General features: G+C 39.2%; 2 protein-coding genes across 2 annotated transcripts in view; one reads left to right on the forward strand and one right to left on the reverse strand.

The window, feature by feature from the left end:
- Nucleotides 1-18,932, reverse strand: part of LOC146675647 (protein NLRC3-like) — a 340,816-nt gene that overhangs the window by 149,280 nt on the left and 172,604 nt on the right. The window lies entirely within an intron of this gene.
- On the forward strand, nucleotides 11,698-14,618 carry LOC146675654 (placenta-specific gene 8 protein-like). Its single transcript, XM_085400665.1, has 4 exons — nucleotides 11,698-11,713; nucleotides 13,184-13,294; nucleotides 13,506-13,651; nucleotides 14,112-14,618. The coding sequence occupies exons 1-4, from the start codon at nucleotides 11,704-11,706 to the stop codon at nucleotides 14,205-14,207; spliced, it is 363 nt and encodes a 120-aa protein (XP_085256791.1). The 5' UTR covers nucleotides 11,698-11,703; the 3' UTR covers nucleotides 14,208-14,618.

An 18,932-nucleotide genomic window follows, 5' to 3' on the forward strand; every position in this document is an offset into this window, starting at 1 on the left:
GCTCCTTGCTATGTGCAAGGTGAGAATGTGTGGTTGTCCTCTAGAGCTATTCCTCTGAAATGCCTGTCTAGAAAGTTAGCTTTACTCTACTTTACTCCTTTTGGAACTATATGATTAACTCTGTGCTCCTTTTTTAAAGTGCTCACTCTTCCTGTGACAACTGCTTCCTGCTCTGGCTTTCCCCGTGACCGTGTTGTTACAAATTCTTGTTGTCACTAAAACTTTTGAACTCCTAGTTGCTTTCCTCGAGTCTGCTTTTGAGTCCAGCTTTTTGTTACAGCCATAAGAGGCTCAAGTACTGACAGTGTGCGTTAATAAAAAACAAAACAAAAAAGAAATTGTTAGGCTCTCCACATGAGCTCTTAGACTAATGTCAGTCTGTGGCTGTTCTAGATATTTGTAGAACAATTACCAAAAAAAGTAGCCACAACATGCTCCAAATCATAACCTCAGCCCACCCACTACTTCCCTCAAAATTTCCAGGTATATATTCCTCTTGTTCTTACTCTCATCTTCAAAGCTTACAGAATCAGAGGAAAGGTAAGAAAAACCTTTTGTAATAATGAACATCTTAAGCACAGTCAGTTCTTTGTGAACTTATGATACTGGTTAGTTAGTTTCATCATCAGTAAGCTGCTGTGAGTTAGTTGAAGGAAAACTGTACTTTCCTCAAGACAAACATGATCTAGATGTGTGATAATTATCATTGCTGTCAGCACAGTGAGGATAAAGGAAGCTACAGTTTAGCCTTTTAAACTCATTTTAGCGACTATTCTTTCATACACTAATCTGCATTAGCTTACAGTTCGATAAATGTTAGCTGATGGGTTTTATGTGTAACATGTAATGCACTACAACTGAAAATACCCTTTACATGATAGAATCTTAGACACAGTAGCCAATGAAACTTTGCTTTGTTTGCACTATAAATGAATTCAGATAGCAGCTTGCAACGTGAGAATGAGTCAAGACATAAACTGCATGCCAAATTTAGGATTTGTTAGAAACACCAAGCCTCTCCTGTCCCTGTTTAGTATGCTTGATTGAACCTGAAGTTAGCTAAACTCTCATAACTGTAAAGGAACTAAAAATGCATTTTACAATTGGACTAGCATTTATGTAGCAATTTTCAAGTCTTGTGCACAGTGCTCACCATGTTTTAAATCACATCTTTATTTAGCTCATATTCACATCTACAGCTACAGCATTTTCAGTATACAGCTAATTTATAATCATCATTTAACCTAATATGCATGTCTTTGGAGAAAAAGGGGTGGTAGTGTAAATAGAGTTTAGGCCCATATGTTGCAGTCAACAAGTCTGGGAAGGTTTATTTGGACAGACAAGACTAAAGTGGAGATGTTTACTCGTTGTGCACAACATCATGTTGGTTGAAAAATTGAACCTAGCGTTTAAGCCCAAACACCTCATACCTGCTGTCAAACACAGGGGTGGAAGTTTAACGATGGGGCTTGCTTTGCAGTCACAGGACAGCTAAATCCTAACTCAAACTTATTGAATTATATTTTTGTCATAACAAATCTGCAAGCAAAAACAAAATCCGAGCAAATAATTTTACTTCATGGGTGCAATTAAATTCCTCATGCATAGAACGCGGCAGCTGCACACACAAAGAAGCCAAGATTCGTGCACGAGTGTCTGCTTTGGACGCCCTGCTGAAGTTTGATATGGCAAGGCAATAGTGCCGTAACTTGGCACTTACACTACCTACCTACCTGGTTGAAGAAATTATATAAAAATTGCAGTTTAATGAGTCAGAACAATGTAAAAAATTGCGGGGATCTCAACAGAACGCTGTATTTTACACCAGTGAATGGTGTTTAAAAGCCTGTTTTCAGCAAGATGTTTCAAAACGGTTCGGATGGGGCAACAAAAGGCCGGAAAAACAAGTGGTGCTAAAAAGAAATAGCTCGAGGGACATTTTAAAAGTAATTGGATTACTTGGCAACAGGTCAGTAACATGATTAGGTATTTAAAGAGCAACTTAGAGAAACAGAGTTGCTCTGAAGGAAAGGTGGGCAATTTGGTTGATCAGCAAAAACGTCCATTAACAAATTGTGTAACAATTTCAGAATAATGTTCTTCACTGTAAAGCTGTGAAGACTTGAAATATTTCATCATCTAGAGTCATCAAAATCTATATCATCAAAACGTTCAGAGACTCTGGAGAAATCTCTCTGTGGAAACAACGAGGCTGAAAGTCATGATGTTGGTGATCTTTAAGCCCTCAGAGGAAACTGCATTAAAAACAGACATGATTCTGTCATGGAAATCAGTGCATTTCCTCTATCAATTGGGGCAAAAGATCTGAATCACTCTTTATAGAAGTACGTGGTGCAGTGGGTTGCCAGAAATATCAATGATGGATGGCAGTTTGTTCAATCACTTCCTGCTGCCAATCACAGAGCTAGCTTTCCTGAGCAGTTTTTCCAGTGTTTGTGTTGCCAGCTCCAATCTGGCTCCCCAAGAAGACCACAGCAAAGTGCACCGCACTCACCTCAACTGACAGAACATCTCCAATATTCTGGTGAACTCACAAGCTTCCATGCTTGCTCATCCACTTCTTGTATGCAGGTCAGCTAGTTATGTGACGTACAATGCTGTGATGTCACACCCTCTTGTGCTATGTTCCAAATTCATGTAAGACTTCCAGAGTGCTCTGATGACATTGAGAAGGACATCTTCAATTTACAAGGAAAGCAATTATTTTCTGTTCTTGAGATTACTTATTTACATCATAGTTCAGAAAAAGTCACCACATGACCTGTTTAAATTCCACCTCTTTTATTTAGTTGACATGTGGGCGCCCTCCAGAGGCCAATACATATATTATTTATACCGGTCTGATTCAAAAAGGCATTTCTGGTTCAGGTTGTTGCATGTTGAAATATTCTTGAGACGCTGTTAATAATATTGTTAAAATTGAATGCTATTATACAGTAACAGTACTTTAAAAAGAGTAGAACTGTATTTAGATAAAGTTAAGGTCTCCACTTGTGCATACCGACCACACCAATTCATCCTAGATTCCCTTTGTTGCACAGTGATTATCTATTCTGTAGGAATCTTTAGCACAATCTTTACTTATGTACTAAGGCCACCATGCATTTTAATGAATTTAGAATATAATAAAGCTAACAAAAGACAGAAAGCTTTTTCTGGAAAAAGTAGAGAGCTCAACTTTTATGAATAATAAAGTTGTGCTGTATTTAAAGTGATGCCACTTGATAATAGCCTTGAAATTTAATAACAGTGTGTCAAGAATATCATTTTTGCTCCTCCCACAGGCACATGTAAAGCACGCATATGCAGTTTGGAATCAGACCAGCATGAGTCGTACATTTCTTGGCCTCTGGAGGGCATCGACATGTCAACTAAACAAGAGGGGAATTTAAAAAGTGGTCATGTGCTGGTTTGCACGTTTTCTCTCTCCTGTGGGTTGTGAGTGCAGATAGGAAACCAGTGTTTTTCTACCAGTGTTTTTCTACATGTACAGCACTTCTGTCTCTTTGCAACATATCTGCCTGCCCCCGTGTTCCTGTATTTTAAATGATGTCACACTTCCTTCGGATGTATTTAAGATTTGAACCAAAACACAAAGATGAAAGCAAATTTGAATTTTCTTTTAGAAAACATGAATGCTGTCCTCTGTGCTGAAGACCATCCAGCTTGTTTTAAGCATCAAGTTCAAATCCTGCTTCTCTGATGGTCTGAGGGTGCATTAGTGCCTACGGCACTGGCAACTGGCTCATCTGTAGAGCTGCATCAGTGGTGAAACGTATACACCGATTAACTTTATCTGCTTCAAATAAAGAGTCGGAGGGAGTGCAGGTCATGTAGACCAGGGGTCACCAACCTTTTTGAAAGTGAGAGCTACTTCTTGGGTACCGATTAATGTGAAGGGCTACCAGTTTGACACACACTTCTCAAATAACAAATTTCCTCAGTTTAACTTAATTATGTGTTATCATTAATAATTAATGATATTCATCTATGTACGGACACTAATTATGTTAATTATTTTTCACCATAATTATAAAGAATGCAATTAGGAAACAAGGTAGGAAACATAAATATCAATATGCAACGCTTTATTTCTATATATCTCTGCAAGTATTTACATTTTGAAGTGATCACTTCTACAACATTTTCACTTACCACTAACAAATTTTAACAAATCATGCACTGTTACATACATTATTTTTGTATGTATGTAACATACAAAAAAATCAACTTTCAAATTTTACAGAACTTTTCACCAAATTGGCAGCATTTTAAAGCAAATTGTCACATGTTACACTTAACAAACACATTTGTTTTTCAATAATTAAATTCAACTTTGACATGACACTGTAATGTTGCCACTGAGAACATCTAATATGGCTTTCTTTGTCTGTTAGTGGGAAACCTGGCATTGCATGCTGTTCACCAGTGTGTTGTAATCTGGGGTATAACTTGACACTGCAACTCTGAGTGAGTCTTGCAGATGTGCATCGGAGAGGCGTGTTCTGTGTTTGTTCTTGATGAAGTTCATGTCAGAAAAGGCTGATTCACAAAGATAGGTTGAACCAAACAGGCTGGCAACCTTCATAGCTGCTGTGCACACACCACTGTACTTTTCTGTGTCAACAAGGCACCAAAAGTTTGGTGCACCCAGATAGGCTTTGAGGTGGACGTCATTTTGCAATGTTACAATTTCGATTTCCACCTGTCCAGCATCCAAGCTGAACATTGAACTTAGTTGCTCAGCAATGCATGTTGTGTCCACATTCATGAAAGGATTGGAAACAAATGAGACACATGGCTCAAGCTGATCAAGGTCACAAAACCTGTTCTCAAACTCTTGACCAAGTCGGTTTATGACTTGAGTGTACTTTTCTGCAACTTTGTCAAAAGTCTCAGATGCAGAAGCATTGTCTTTCAGCACCATCTGCACAGAGGGAAAGTGCAGCACCTTTTTTCTCTGTAAATGCACAGAGAAAATGTTCATCTGGGCTTTAAATCCATTTAAAGCACTAATCATGTCAGCAACAGTCTTACCTTTGCCTTGCAGCTCACAGTTCAAATGGTTCAGTTTCCCAGTAATGTCTGTTAAAAACGCAAGGTCAAGTGTCCACTCAGTGTCCTCCAGCAGAGATGTGTCTTCCCCTTTGGATTGCATGAACTCCTGGATTTCACCCAAAAGTGACAAAAAACGAAGCAAAATCCGTCCCCTGCTGAGCCATCGGATTTCCGTATGTAGTAGCAGGTCACCATATTCAGCTGACAGCTCCTCCAATAGCACCTTGAATGTTCTGTGCTGTTTAGCTCTGGAGCGGATGCTGTTTATGATCTTCACGACGGGAGTCATGACGTGCTCGAAGCCGATCACCTTTGCGCATAACGCCTGCTGGTGAATGATGCAGTGGTAATGCATGAAGTTTGGGAACTCTGTGTCACCTTTACAGTGAGCGATGAATCCCGTATGTCGGCCGATCATAGCAGGAGCCCCGTCGGTAGTCACTGATACCAGCTTTTCCAACGGTACCTTTTTCTTCGCGAAAAACTCCTTCACCGCGTTATAGATGTCAACTCCCTTCGTTGTTGTCTTTAGCGGCAGTAGTGTCAGAAGCAGGGGCGGAGCGTGGGGGTGGCTTATGGGGCTTAAGCCCGGGTTGTTTTGTCAGAAGCCCGGGGTATTTTGGAGTGTAATTTTTTCATAGTTAGATGCCTGGCTGACAACTGTATAAAACAAAAAGTACACACAATATTCGAAGCACATAGTGCACACTGTGGGGAATTTACGACTGTGCGTGAATCCCCCCCTGATATTGGTATGATCCAAGCTCAGGCACTAAGCGACTGAGCGAGGGGGCGGGGGGAGCTGCTGCCCGTGAGTGCGCTGTTGGAGAGACGGAGCCAGCCATACTAAGGAGAGCTTAAGTTTGAGCAGGTACCAAAGCAAATCATTCGTACCGTACAAATAATGTAAATATGACGGTGCATCACGAAAGATTGATATGAAACTGATCACTTGACCAATATTATTTTACTTGCTCTTCAAGTGAATCAACAAATGGCAAAATGAAAAGCCGAACAAATGCTATTTTTTTTAGAGAGTCTTAGCTTACGTGTGTTTATTTCATATTTTCAGTTCTTACCCTCCCCGACTAATTCGGTTTCAGTTATGTACTGAAACATAAGAATGGACATTCGAGGGTTCTTTCAAAGAAAAAACTCAGGTAAATGTTATTTTATATATTATGCTTTGTATGTTGTTCAGTATATTTCTATGCAAAACAAGAGGGATTTCAGTACACAGCAGGATATTCACATTTGTAACCAGATATTTACACTTTAGGGAGAAAACATAAAACATTTTTACTGTACAACATCAATTTAGAGTAAACTTTTGTTTTAGATAAATATTGAAATATATTTTGAATTAGTTTAATGTCAGAATAAAGAGAGACAGAGCTGTCTATTTTTTATCACTTTCATTAAATTTAGGAGTACATGTACACTAAGTTTATTGTTAATTAATAAGAAAACTCCAGACGATTCCATTCTGAGCTGAAGAAGCTTCTGATAGGTTAGTAGAGTCCATGTGAGTAAATTGGTGGCACAGCTGTGGATGCATATAAGGCAAAACACAGAGCCTGTTTCTGTGACATGGGAAAATCAAGAGATGTCAACCAAAACACTAGGAAAAGAACTGTGGAGCTCCATAAGTGTGGCTCAGTTTGAATACAATTTGGTGCCATTTGCAATTAAAAAACACAGACAGTTTCTCTCTTTACTCTTAAAGTTAACAAATATGTTTTTATATTTATCAATCTAAAAAAATAAACATTTAGTCTGATTTGATGTTACAATTAAAAAAGTGTTTGTGTTTTGATCTGAAGAGTTTGTAAATATCTGGTTTCAACTGTATATTTGATGATTGTCAGCACAAAGAGGGAGAGAGAGGAGCAGAGATTGAGATGGAGAATGAGGACAGAACAGAGATGAACAAGAGCAGGTGAGACACACATGTTAGTCAAATGGTTGCTTACTAAAAGTATCACTGTATCATAGGTACTCATGTATCTCGTACCTAGTGTTTCTTTTTAGGTTTGCTATTTTTCAAATTCTATATTTATTAAGTTCTGCAGGCTTGTTTGCACAACAAGGCTAAATAATTATATAAACTTTTCTCAATCTAAATATTGTACTTTGGTAGAATTAAATAAATAAGTGTAGTGCAGGTCTATGATGATTTTTAGTGCTACTATCATCTAGTTCTGATTGTGGTTATGTCTTGGTTAAGTCCTCAGTAATCCTGCTTTTGAACTGTTGTAGTCCTGTTTTAATTCTGGATCAGTTCTGGGTCTGGTTGAATTGGGGTTTAGTCCCTGTGTCTTGATACAGCCCCGACTTCGTTCTGTCTTGCTGCTCAATTAAAAAAACTAGTTTAAGGTGTCCTGCATGTGTGATATATATATTTCCCTATATGAAGTCATTCTTTTTTGAACAAAACTCAAAACAGAGCCTATTAATCTTTCAGTCATTTCTACACCCCCCCAAAAAAAAAAAAAAAAAAAAATCCCACATGCATACTACCCTTTAGGGCTAAGCCCCGGGTGTTTCAAATGTCTGGCTCCTCCTCTGGTCAGAAGTTCTTATTTTGTGGAGAAACCATCAAATACCATCCGGATAAAGACCATCAGCTGTGCTGTACTGCTGCTGTCGACGGACTCGTCACACTGGATGCTAAACCAACTGCACTTTGCCAGATCCTGATCCAACTGATCGGCCAAGTTCCCGGACATAGGCGACACTCTTCTAACAATTGTAGTTGCCCCCAGCTGGACATCAGAGAGAGTGGAGATTACATCGTTTCCATATTTCTCGTCTTTAAGCACAGTTTTTGCAATTATCATCATTGCTTCTTTGAAATACTCCCCGTCTAAAAATGCCTTCTTTTTCTTAATCATGAAATGTGTAGCTCTAAATGAGGCTTCGGTTGCTTTTTGAGAGTTTTTCACCGGTCTCGTGAAAAAAGACTGCTGTTTGCTCAAACCTGCCTTTAATTCGCGGGCCTTTTCCGCTCGCAGTGTGCTGCCCTTTGGGTAGTTAGCATGGTAGCTTGTGTGACACGTTCGGAAATGTCTCTCCACGTTGTGCCGCTTTGCCGTTGCCACAGTTGCCCCGCAAATGAGACACACGCATGAATCTTTCACAGAGGTAAAAAAGAACTCTTCCTCCCATTCACTGTGAAAATTATATGTTTTCTTCCTTTTTTCCGCCATGTTTTCCTCATCTCCTCACCTTTGCCTTTGCTGGTCTTCACGGCAACTGTTTCCGTGGAGACCAGCTAGCACTAAATATTAGATCATGATCTAATATTTAATAATAAATTTTTTTTTATATATTATCTCTAACAAATTAACGCCAATGCAATTGTGATTAAAAAAAAATAGCAAGAAAAAATAAAAATAGATGCAGCTTACTGGTAAGTTGTTATGGTGAGCTATTTTTAGAACAGGCCCGCGGGCGACTCATGTGGTCCTTGCGGGCGACCTGGTGCCCGCGGGCACCGTGTTGGTGACCCCTGATGTAGACTGTGCGTCAGATATATTCAATTAGCCAAAAAAGCCCAGAGATAAAGTTTTGTGATCTGCAGATCCAGGACTGGAGACCAGAGTGATGGACCTACAGCAGGCATAACTGAAGTTAATCCAGGGGTTAGCTGCACAGAGATAACCGCAAAGCATTAAAAACATAGCAATTACTAGCACACAGCAGCTACAAGTACGTATGTGTGTAACATACTTATAAGAGCCTTTGGTTTACATAGCATGACATCAACAACCATATCAGACACTAGTTCAGACAACTGAGCTCCTTACCAAGGACAGCCTGTCACATCCTTCTCTCCTGTTCACTCCACAGTCTGTCTGTTCAGAGGACCTGAAATATTATATGGATGAAATCTTACAGTCGAAGCTGAACACAGAGTGAGTGGAGCTCTGCAGCCAGATGTGTACAGCTGTTTCATTTAGTGAAGCACATTCACCAACAACAACATGAACACATTCTATATGAGTTCACATTTTTTAAAATTATGTTTACTCAATAGGCTAATAAACAATTTGATCTTTTTCTTAGGGAAGATGTGGGTTTCTCATTATGTTTTTTGTTTTTTTAAAAATCAGTAAAAAATGTTATACTGTACAGCAGATTAATGTGACGGCAATGCAGAGGCTTCAGAACATGCCTTAGAATCCTCTGATTTAAAATATTTCTTCAACATTAAATGAATCCAGTAACAGTTGTCAGTATTCATTACCAATATTTATTAACATTACTTAATTGCCTGTTGATAATTAATTCATCAAACTTTATTTTTCAAGTTGTAAACAAATACATTTTTAAACAGCGTTTCTGTGGCTACCACAGTGTATCTCAGTTCTATGCAGTAACCTGAAGTGTCCCCGCGAAAGCGTAAAACTGTAGTAACGCGTGCAAAGCAGACACTCGCTCGTGCACAATGGCTTCTTTGTTCTTCTTTGTTGGTGCAATTGGTATGAGAAAAATGTCATTCTATACAAACTATCGTGCAACAGGACAATGACTGTAACAGAAAAGAGCTTGACCTAAATGCTGTGGTGAGACCTCTGTATAAATAGACACCTACAAACCTCAATGAAAAGGTGGGCAAAAATTCATGCACAATAAGATATGAGAGTCAAAGTTGTTCAAAAAACAGTGATGGTATGTGCTTAATTTTTCACACAGTGCTTCTGCATTTTTGACGTAGTTATCACTACACAGGGGCAAATATTAATATGTGAAGTGTTTTTGGCCTTCTGATATTGGATTTGCTTAATGTTAAGACCCGAGGCCTGACCTACGAACCAGAATTTGGGCCAACTGAGGAAACTTGAGGTATTATCTGCAGTCTGAATATTGTAAAAGTTATTCACTTCATACTAGGGGAACCACTGGAGACCTAACTTGCTCTGGAGCAGATTATAGTGTAAAATAGAGATCAACATGTTTGCTTTGAGGCTTCAAATAAGATAGATTTTATTAACATCTATATAAATTTGGCACAAATGCTAAGGAAATTTGTATTGTGTTGATTCTTTTTTGTAACAATGCTTCTTGGTAATAAATATTAAGCGATTGGTAGGCCTGTTTGTTTCCCCTTAAATGGCGCTGCATTTGTAAGGTTGTGAGTAGAGATTGTTGAGATCCAATTGTAATAATGCATAATGATAATACTACTAATAATAATGATAAGACATTTTTATTCATGCTGTCGCTTTGAAATGCTGTGGCACAAAAACTGTTTTGTATTCTAAAGAACAAAACTTCCTGACACAGTAAGATTCTTTTTCTTTTCTTTGGGGGTCCTGCTCTAATTCGTATCACCGCTGGGATTCCTGCCTGCTATGATGGGTCACCGTAATCTAATTGCCAAATAGCATAACTTTATATCATAAAGTCCTGTTCAGTGGCTTCCAATCATCTGTCGTTAATGAAATGGAAGCAGGTTTCCAACTTGGAGAGGTACTAGGGCTCACTCCACATAATGCTGAAACTTGCATCTAGAAGGTCAACAGCAGAGTCGATAGCAGGATGAGCTATTTGGCAGTGGCAGAGACGATTTGGCAGGGTTTTAATGGACCAACCAACATAGTCAACTCTGCTGCTTAACCCACTCTGCTAGACAGATTAAATAAAAAAATAAAAAAAAGTAGAAAGTAAATAAAAAATTAATGCAATAATTTGCAAAAATGGAAGGATCACATTTCAAAAAAGGTGGGACAAGGGCAACAAACTGTTGTTTTTAAAGTTTTGTCTGCGTCTGTAGTTTTGGAAACATGAGTGTGAAGTTGGACCATTGGACCACACGTACAATACACGGACGTGGTGACAGCACTTCTTTATTTTACATTCGGTTTTACTGTTTTACAATGGGACACAGACACTCCCGCTCCGCTGTCACGTCCGCTCTCCTCCCCTCCGACTGTCACTGTGAACATAAAGAGGCACAATCACATTCACATCCCCTGTTCACCCCGCCCCTGCGCTGCCCCTGGAGCTCGCAGCATCACCCTTCCTCTGCAGCCGGCCAGAGACCACACCCAAGGCACACAGATATTTTTTGCTCAACAAATTACAATTGTGATGGACCGAGTTGAAAAACAGGAGGAGCCCCGGAATTATTAGAAAAATATAGTTTCCATTTATTTAACCCCCAAAAATTATATTTACAAGACTAATAAATGTTGAGCTCATAAAAGAGGTCAAAGAAACAAAACTGAACTCAGGCAACGACTGCAACCTTAACAAACCAAATGACTGCCCAAACATACATAATTGACCTAAACATGAAATGACATACAAGGGTATATATAATGGCTGATCAGACCATTGTGACACATGAGGGGTAACAAACAAAACACAATCATAAATCACAAACGATGCAGTACAATCTGGTTTGTTAATAAACTAAACACTAAAGAAGAAAATCAAAACCCCCATTAAACCCTAAACTCAAATATTTAATTAAATACAAATACTTTGTTTTTAAAGTAAAGAAAACACACATTCCCCCCTTCAGCAGGAAGTGGTGGTGTGGTCCAATTATCTTCCTTTGTATTTAATGGTTTCAAACCCTGGTTACCATTTTTTGTCCAGCAATGCCCAGGGATGATGGCAGGTAAGAAATAAAAAGACAAAAGTTAGTCAGAAAGCAAAGAAATTAAGTAGTATGAATACATAAGTAAACTAAATGTGCGCGCTTACAAATAGAACAAATGTATCCAAACCAATCAATGAAGTTATTGGCAACTAAAATGTATTACTATGTTCAAAATGAAGAATGAAAATACAAAAGTTACCGACTTTAGAGTGTGGCCACGGGTTTGGCCATCACAACAATATTCCAGTGATGTTAATAATAACATTTTTGGTTTGGCAACATTTTTTACATCAGACATCTTGTAGCCTGATGTAAAAATCCTAGATCCTTGTTACAGCCCGGAGGACCTGGCAAACATGTTAGCCCCTGTGTTACTGAAATACATCAACCTTTTAGGGATGCTATAGACACATGTAAAGTCTGCTGAAGAAATAAACAACGATGAGACAGCTGGAAGCTAGCTAAAACTTTTCATGTTTCCATATATTTTTTGGATACAAGTTAGTTAAATGCAATTCAATCTAGGTGTCAAGGCTGTCTGCAGGCAGGCAGGATAAAGGACCCAATATGCAGATTCGTGGAGGCGGAATCCAAAGTCCACTGCTTTATTGCAGGCCAAGTCACAAAACGGAACAAAACTTAAACTGAACCATGAACGCTGAGAACAGAAACACACAGGCCAATCTGAGGGTACGACACAACACTGACACAAAGAAACATAGGGCTTAAATACACTGAGGAAGTCATCAAGGAATTAGAGACAGGAGGGGAATACAGCTGGGAGGAATGAGACCTAATGAGAAAGGGGGAGGGACGCTAGGTAACGCTGACATAAGACATAACCCTTCAAAATAAAACAGGAAACAATTCACAAAGACGCAGACTAAGAAACACGGACTTTACACAGAGGGAACACACGGGCAAAGGCTAAGCACAGAACTAAACCTTAAACCAGAATAAAGTGAAACATAGATTTATAATAATAATCAACAAAGCACAACAAGAGAATCAGAAAACAATCCATAATGCAAAATTAAACGAAAACATAAGAACTCAGAATCCTGGGTCAGAATGACCCAGAACCGTGACACTAGGATTTTCTTGTCATCCATCCAAGCATCCATCCATCGCCTTCTGTTTGTCTGGGGTCAGGTCATCAGGGCAGCAGCCTAATGGAGGATGCCCAGATCTTTCTCTCCCCACCCACCTTCTTCAGCTGATCCGGGGGAACACCAAGACGTTCCCCTGGATCAAGGTGAATGCAGTTTATAAACTGAGTTCATGAGTTTTAAAAGATATACTCATAATTTTAGTGTCAAAGGTTTTTGCAGTGATTTACACTAATAAGGAAATGTAAAAATATCCACACTATGGACAGTAATATCTCAAACCAGCTGTTATCTTTTTCATATTTGATTTCTCCGTACACAGAAGCAACAACCACTATAACCCTTCAATGCGTCTCCATTTCTACCCTCTTTCCTCCAGAAATGGCCGTCTACCAGCAGCCCACCCAGGTAGTGACGGTCACCACCACTAATCTAAACCATGGGGAGTGGAGCACTGGCCTCTGTGATTGCTTCAGTGATATGGGCACTTGTAAGTTAATCTAGCAAACTCTATAAACAGTAGTGGTTTTTGCATTAACACTCTCCACAGACTTTTATTCAGAGAGTCTTGAGTATCTGAGGATCTAAAGTTGGGGCTGAAGTCAGCATATAAAACACAGGATGCACAAGCCAGTAATGAAAGGACAACTTATTCAAAGTGAAGTAAACGTGTTTCTGCATATTCTTCTTCTTCCGTCAAGGTTGCTGTGCCCTTTGGTGTTTTCCCTGCATGCAGTGTGATACAGCCAACAAGCACGGCTGTTGTTGCTGCCTCCCAGTCCTGGATGTATGCTGCGTGGTGTCGTCTTTGCTCCGCAAGTCCATCAGAGAGCGCTATGGGATCTATGTAAGGCTGGGAGTGGGGGAGGGTCAAGGTTATTATTGTTAGCTAAAAACTAAACTGAGGAGAGATAACCTATAACAAAGGCCGTGTGAGGTGTTGAGGAACCAGGACACCCTGATAAGAAGTGGGCTCCTGGAACAAGACAGCATAAATGGGTCCTCGCTTACTCGCTAATGGAGATTTGCCACATTAATGCGGTTTTAACTCGCTAACGCTGACAGGACTAATATATATATTAGTCCTGTCAGCGTTAGCGAGTTAATGCGGATTGCCCCGTGCAAGGCGCATTAGCATTAACGTGTTAGCGCCTTGACCCTCCCTCTTAATTATTCAATTATAATTAAAATTTAAATCATCTGCGTACTTAGTTTTCATGAATAGTTGGATGGGCCATTGCTATGAATTGTGCGATTGTGCTTCATTCTTGTCTCTCACTCTTCTCCTCTTCCTCTTCATCCTGCAGGGCTCGTGCTGTGATGACTGGTGTAAAGCATTTTGCTGTTACATGTGTTTCTGGTGCCAGATGCATCGCGAGGTGAAGATCAGGAACGGCCTGTAGCTCACCATCTCAATGATGGTCACCACTCAAGTTGTCAGAGGACAGTATGTAACCATTTTGGCTGTTTGTTGGGTGAATATGACAAAGTTATTTGGTATAATTTTGAGATGACACAATAAATATGAAAAGTTGATTTCTGCTTCTACAGTATTAGGCAAAAACAAAGAATTTAGCCTGACACACGAGCTGCTTTTTCATCGCCACAACAAGAATTTCTAAGTTCCTGTGCTCGTGTGGTTCAGTGCAATATGTAGAATCAAGATTTTTTTAGCTTTGGCAGCATGTTGGGTATAAAATATAATTGAGAACGTTTGTTTACTCTGGCCAGAAAAATCTGTGTAATTTCACATGCTCACAGTTATTGTAATCTTTCTGAACTTTTGCTGAAATAAAAAAATATTCATCTTTTTTGCTCAGGTTAAGACAAACCTTTCTGTCTTTGTGTCAAGTCTGAATATTTGAGTCCTTGCCTCTGTGTTAATTAGCATCCCCTCATGTCTCCTCACTCTCAGCTCTCTAATATTTCTAGTATGTTTTTTTTCTAGTATAGGTTTTGGTTAGTTTTTTCGGATCCCCTTTACATTCTTGCATTTTTCATTTGCTCATCGTCCAAATAAATGGTTCATTTTCAGTTTAACCTCACCTTCCAATGAGTGTGCATTTTGGATCATGAACACTCACCTCTTCAAGTTTTGACAACTCACCCTTGACTTCTAAGTTGGATTCAGCTTATTTTAATTTTATTTATCACATGTCATAGTGACAGATCATAATAATTGCTTTATATTGTAAAGAAAAGACCCAAGATTGTGTTCAGCTGTGCGTTTCAGTCAGGTAAAGACAATACTGTTCTCCACCAAGATACCTGATCTAGCACCACTCTGCTTAACAAGCTCATCATTAGATTTTAATCACATGTAAACTTCTCACAAAGCACAAAGAAAAAGCTTCCAACTAAACCCACAAAACCTCTGAAAGTTCAGGGAAACCCACGAACCCATGAAAGCAGTTATAGCTGTGCTCACAACCACACAAAGTTATCAGGTCATGGGGTGTATTTGTTACACATTTAAATCCCTAAAAACCGACAGTTAGGGGATGCAACATGTTTATAACAGCAGCAACAAAATGGATCTACTAGCTACTCACTCCAATGATCTACAAAAACATGAGTATATAGTGAAAATCACCGTGGTAACAAAGCATGTGCTGAAATTAAGGTTTTCACTCTTTGGTACTTCCCTTACTGACTTAAGAAATAGTGTATAGTAATGGTAAAACCCTGTTTGTCACAGCTGCTCACATTGTTTCTTGTCAAAGGTGTTACCAGATGGTTGTGTGTCTCTGAAAACTCCTATGAATCCTGTAGATGCCCATCACTTTGCAAAATGTGTTTCAGTGAGTAACAAGGTGTTCAGAATTTTGCCAAAAGTTAAAATGACATATGTAAGGGGTTTAGGTTAGTGTAGAGAACGGGAGTTGAGCTGCTATAATCGACTGTTGAGGAATAGCATGCACTCAATATTTATACTGTTTAAGTCTTTGAATGTTCTAACATTCAGCAATTCAAAGCTGGAAAATGTTTTCTGATATGAGGAAATGAAGCTTTTTGTTTCAGCCTTAGAGGGCCTCAAGAAACTCAAGTACTGACAGGCGTGAAGTGTTTTGAAAATAATTGTTCGGGTCTCCACATGAGCTCTTAGACCGATGTCAGTCTGCGACTGTTCTATACGGTGGCCCTGAGAGGCCAAACGGACTGCAACTTCAGAAAATGCTGCAAAAAGAAAAACACTTGCAAAAAGAAAAATGCTGCAAAAGCACACATAGCATAACGGAAATAGGAAAAAAGACAACGGAAATGTTTCTGGGGAGACAATAACCGGACGGACCAGTTGCACGAACCAAAACATGTATGTATGGCTGTATCCCAATTCAGGGACTGTTTCCCAATTCAGGGTCTGCAGCCTTAACAGTCCTCAAGGGCCGCGTACTCAAAGACTGCTGAGGCCGGAAGTGCGAGGCTTGTAGGCTTGTGAAATGGGACGGTCTAGCCTCCGTCGCGCTGCCCAGGTTGCCTAGCAACCATGATACTAACAGCTGGAAACGTTTCATACAGCTTTGTTTGACAGAAATGAAGGAGAACATATTTTGTACATTTGTTTCTACATAAGCTTTGTGTGATTTGATAAGTATCTGAGGCTGAGACCACAGGACTGTAAAACATGATTGTTGGGCTTCATTTCTGTACTGAACAGTCATTTAAGATTAGCTAGTAAATAACAATTAGCTAATGTTGTTCATGAGACTAAAGTCATCTCACTTTGGTAATGTAAATATAATATGGCCAATATTATATTAATCATTATTAATTATTACAGCAGTGAACATGAACTCTGTGCCAAACACTGAGCTTCAGTAAAGATTCAAGTTGCATTTATTTATATTTCCTATCATCACCTTAAATCTTCACTTAAACATAAGTATCTGTGACAGATATATATATATATATATATATATATATATATATATATATATATATATATATATATATATTTATATTTATTAGGGGTGCAACGATATTCATATCGATATTGAACCCTTCGATACAGTGCTTTCGGTTCGGTACGCATATGTATCGGACAATACAAAATTTGTAATTTATTTTATCAACTTTCCTTCTGACGATGCTGTCTGTGTTGAGCGCTCAGTGAATCTGCGTTCGACTACTCCGCCTAGGCTGCACTGTCGAGCGCAGATCCACTGAGCGCTCAACACAGACAGCATAGTCAGAAGGAAGAGCGCAGGGCAAGCTAGCAAGACAGAAGTTAAGCTCTCCTTGCAACATTCAGATCTGGCGTTTGGAATTATTTTGGTTTTCATGTGACGTATGACCCTGAAGGTAAGCGAGTCATGAACTAAAGTAAAACAGTATGTTGGATGTGCCATGCAATGCTCAATTACATGGGTGGGAACTAGTGTGTTAGCGCAGTTAGCTCGTTAACGTGTTGGCCGTCTAGCCCCATGCACGGGGCGATCGGCGGTAGCTCGTTAACGGAGATTTGCCGTGTTGTGGCGTTAAGGTCATTTCAACGAGATCAACCTGAAAGCACTAGTGGGAACACAACGAATATGACTGCACATTTACGCCGACATCATCCTAGTGCAAAGACAAAAACAACAAGCATGCTACTAACTTTAGCCGAGTCATTTAGACAGCTGTTAGCACATGATTCTCCTTATGCTGCTGAGAATATAGCCCAGAAGAAGCGGATAGTATAGCTTTTATTTTGGAAAGAGACATTTCTCTGTAATAAACTCTCTTTTCCAAAGATGAGTGATTCCTCAATCAGATACGGGGCTTGCAATATCGCTAGCCCGACGTCCTGGGGCTAGCGATTTTTTCAGTCGGGCTACCAAAATCTATCTCTTCTCTGCCCGTCGGACTATTGTAGGAAGGAAAAATATATGTCAATGCTTTTGCATTCTTTCAGAAATGTAGCTGAGTAATTATGTCATTGGCATTGGTGAGCCACTGTCAATATGTGACATATTGGAATCGCGTTTGAATTTGCGCTTGTTTTTTTGCTTTCACTTTGCAATCGTGCTAACTGTGTATAGAGAGCGACAGCACTGATCTGTGAGTGATGATAATTTGTGCACCAATACCTCTGACCTCATCGTTGTATTTTTACTCAGTTGTATATAGTATTTGTATTTGTATTCTATTTTTATCTTATTGTATATTTATTTTATTTTATTCTACTGTATATAGTATTTTATTCTATTCTGTACAGTTGTGTACTGTATTTATTCTTATTGTATTCTAATTTTTTGCCTCATAACTTTTGCACTGTCCACTTCCTGCTGTGACAAAACAAATTTCCCACGTGTGGGACTAATAAAGGTTATCTTATCTTATCTTATCTTATCTTATCTGACATCGTCTTATTAATCGTTAGCTTACTATGCAAACATGACAAGTGAAATCTCCCGCAGCAAGCTTAAACATGTGAGAGGTTGATCGCGCAGAGAATTGCTGAGCTTACGTGAGTGCGTGTGTAAAAGCAGCACGATATATATTTTAGTTCTGCTGAGCCAAATAAGACAGGTCAGGGTGAAGAAGTGACAGCCAAAGAAAAGCTTACCACAAAACGGAGAAGTTATGACAAATCAGACTATAAGGCAAAAAGAAAGTGCAGCTTTATGGTTTCATGGACAAAATAATTTCTGTGGCTGCAATATGACGAGCTAAATAACCAGGGCTGCACATAAGTGGTCCGCAGGTGCGCATTCGCTGTCAAAATAAAAAACACGCACAAGGGTTAGGGTTAAATTTAAAAACTGTACTTTTGAGTTAAAATATATATTTATAATTTTAATAAATGACAAATTAAAAAGGCATGAACTTTTTTTTGTATCGAAAAAATATCGAACCGTGACACCAAAGTATCGAACCGAACCGTGAATTTTGTGTATCGTTGCACCCCTAATATTATTTTATTTTTTATTTTTTATATATATATATATATATATATGCGCAGCTGGATAGCGTAGTGGTTAGACTACACGCCTTTGGGACAGAGGATCGCAAGTTCGATTCCTGCCTGGGGCGTCTGTATCCAGTAAGGGTCCTAAGGCTAGACCCCCTATGCTAAGCGAGCCTACCGCAGACATGAGGGACACAAATAAATATGAAGGCATGCCGGCTCGGCTGTCGCCCGGATC

The sequence above is a fragment of the Rhamphochromis longiceps genome, linkage group LG3 (genome assembly GCF_057381845.1).
Source record: "Rhamphochromis longiceps isolate RC_006_pf linkage group LG3, R_longiceps_female_GT1.1, whole genome shotgun sequence".
NCBI lineage: Eukaryota > Metazoa > Chordata > Actinopteri > Cichliformes > Cichlidae > Rhamphochromis > Rhamphochromis longiceps.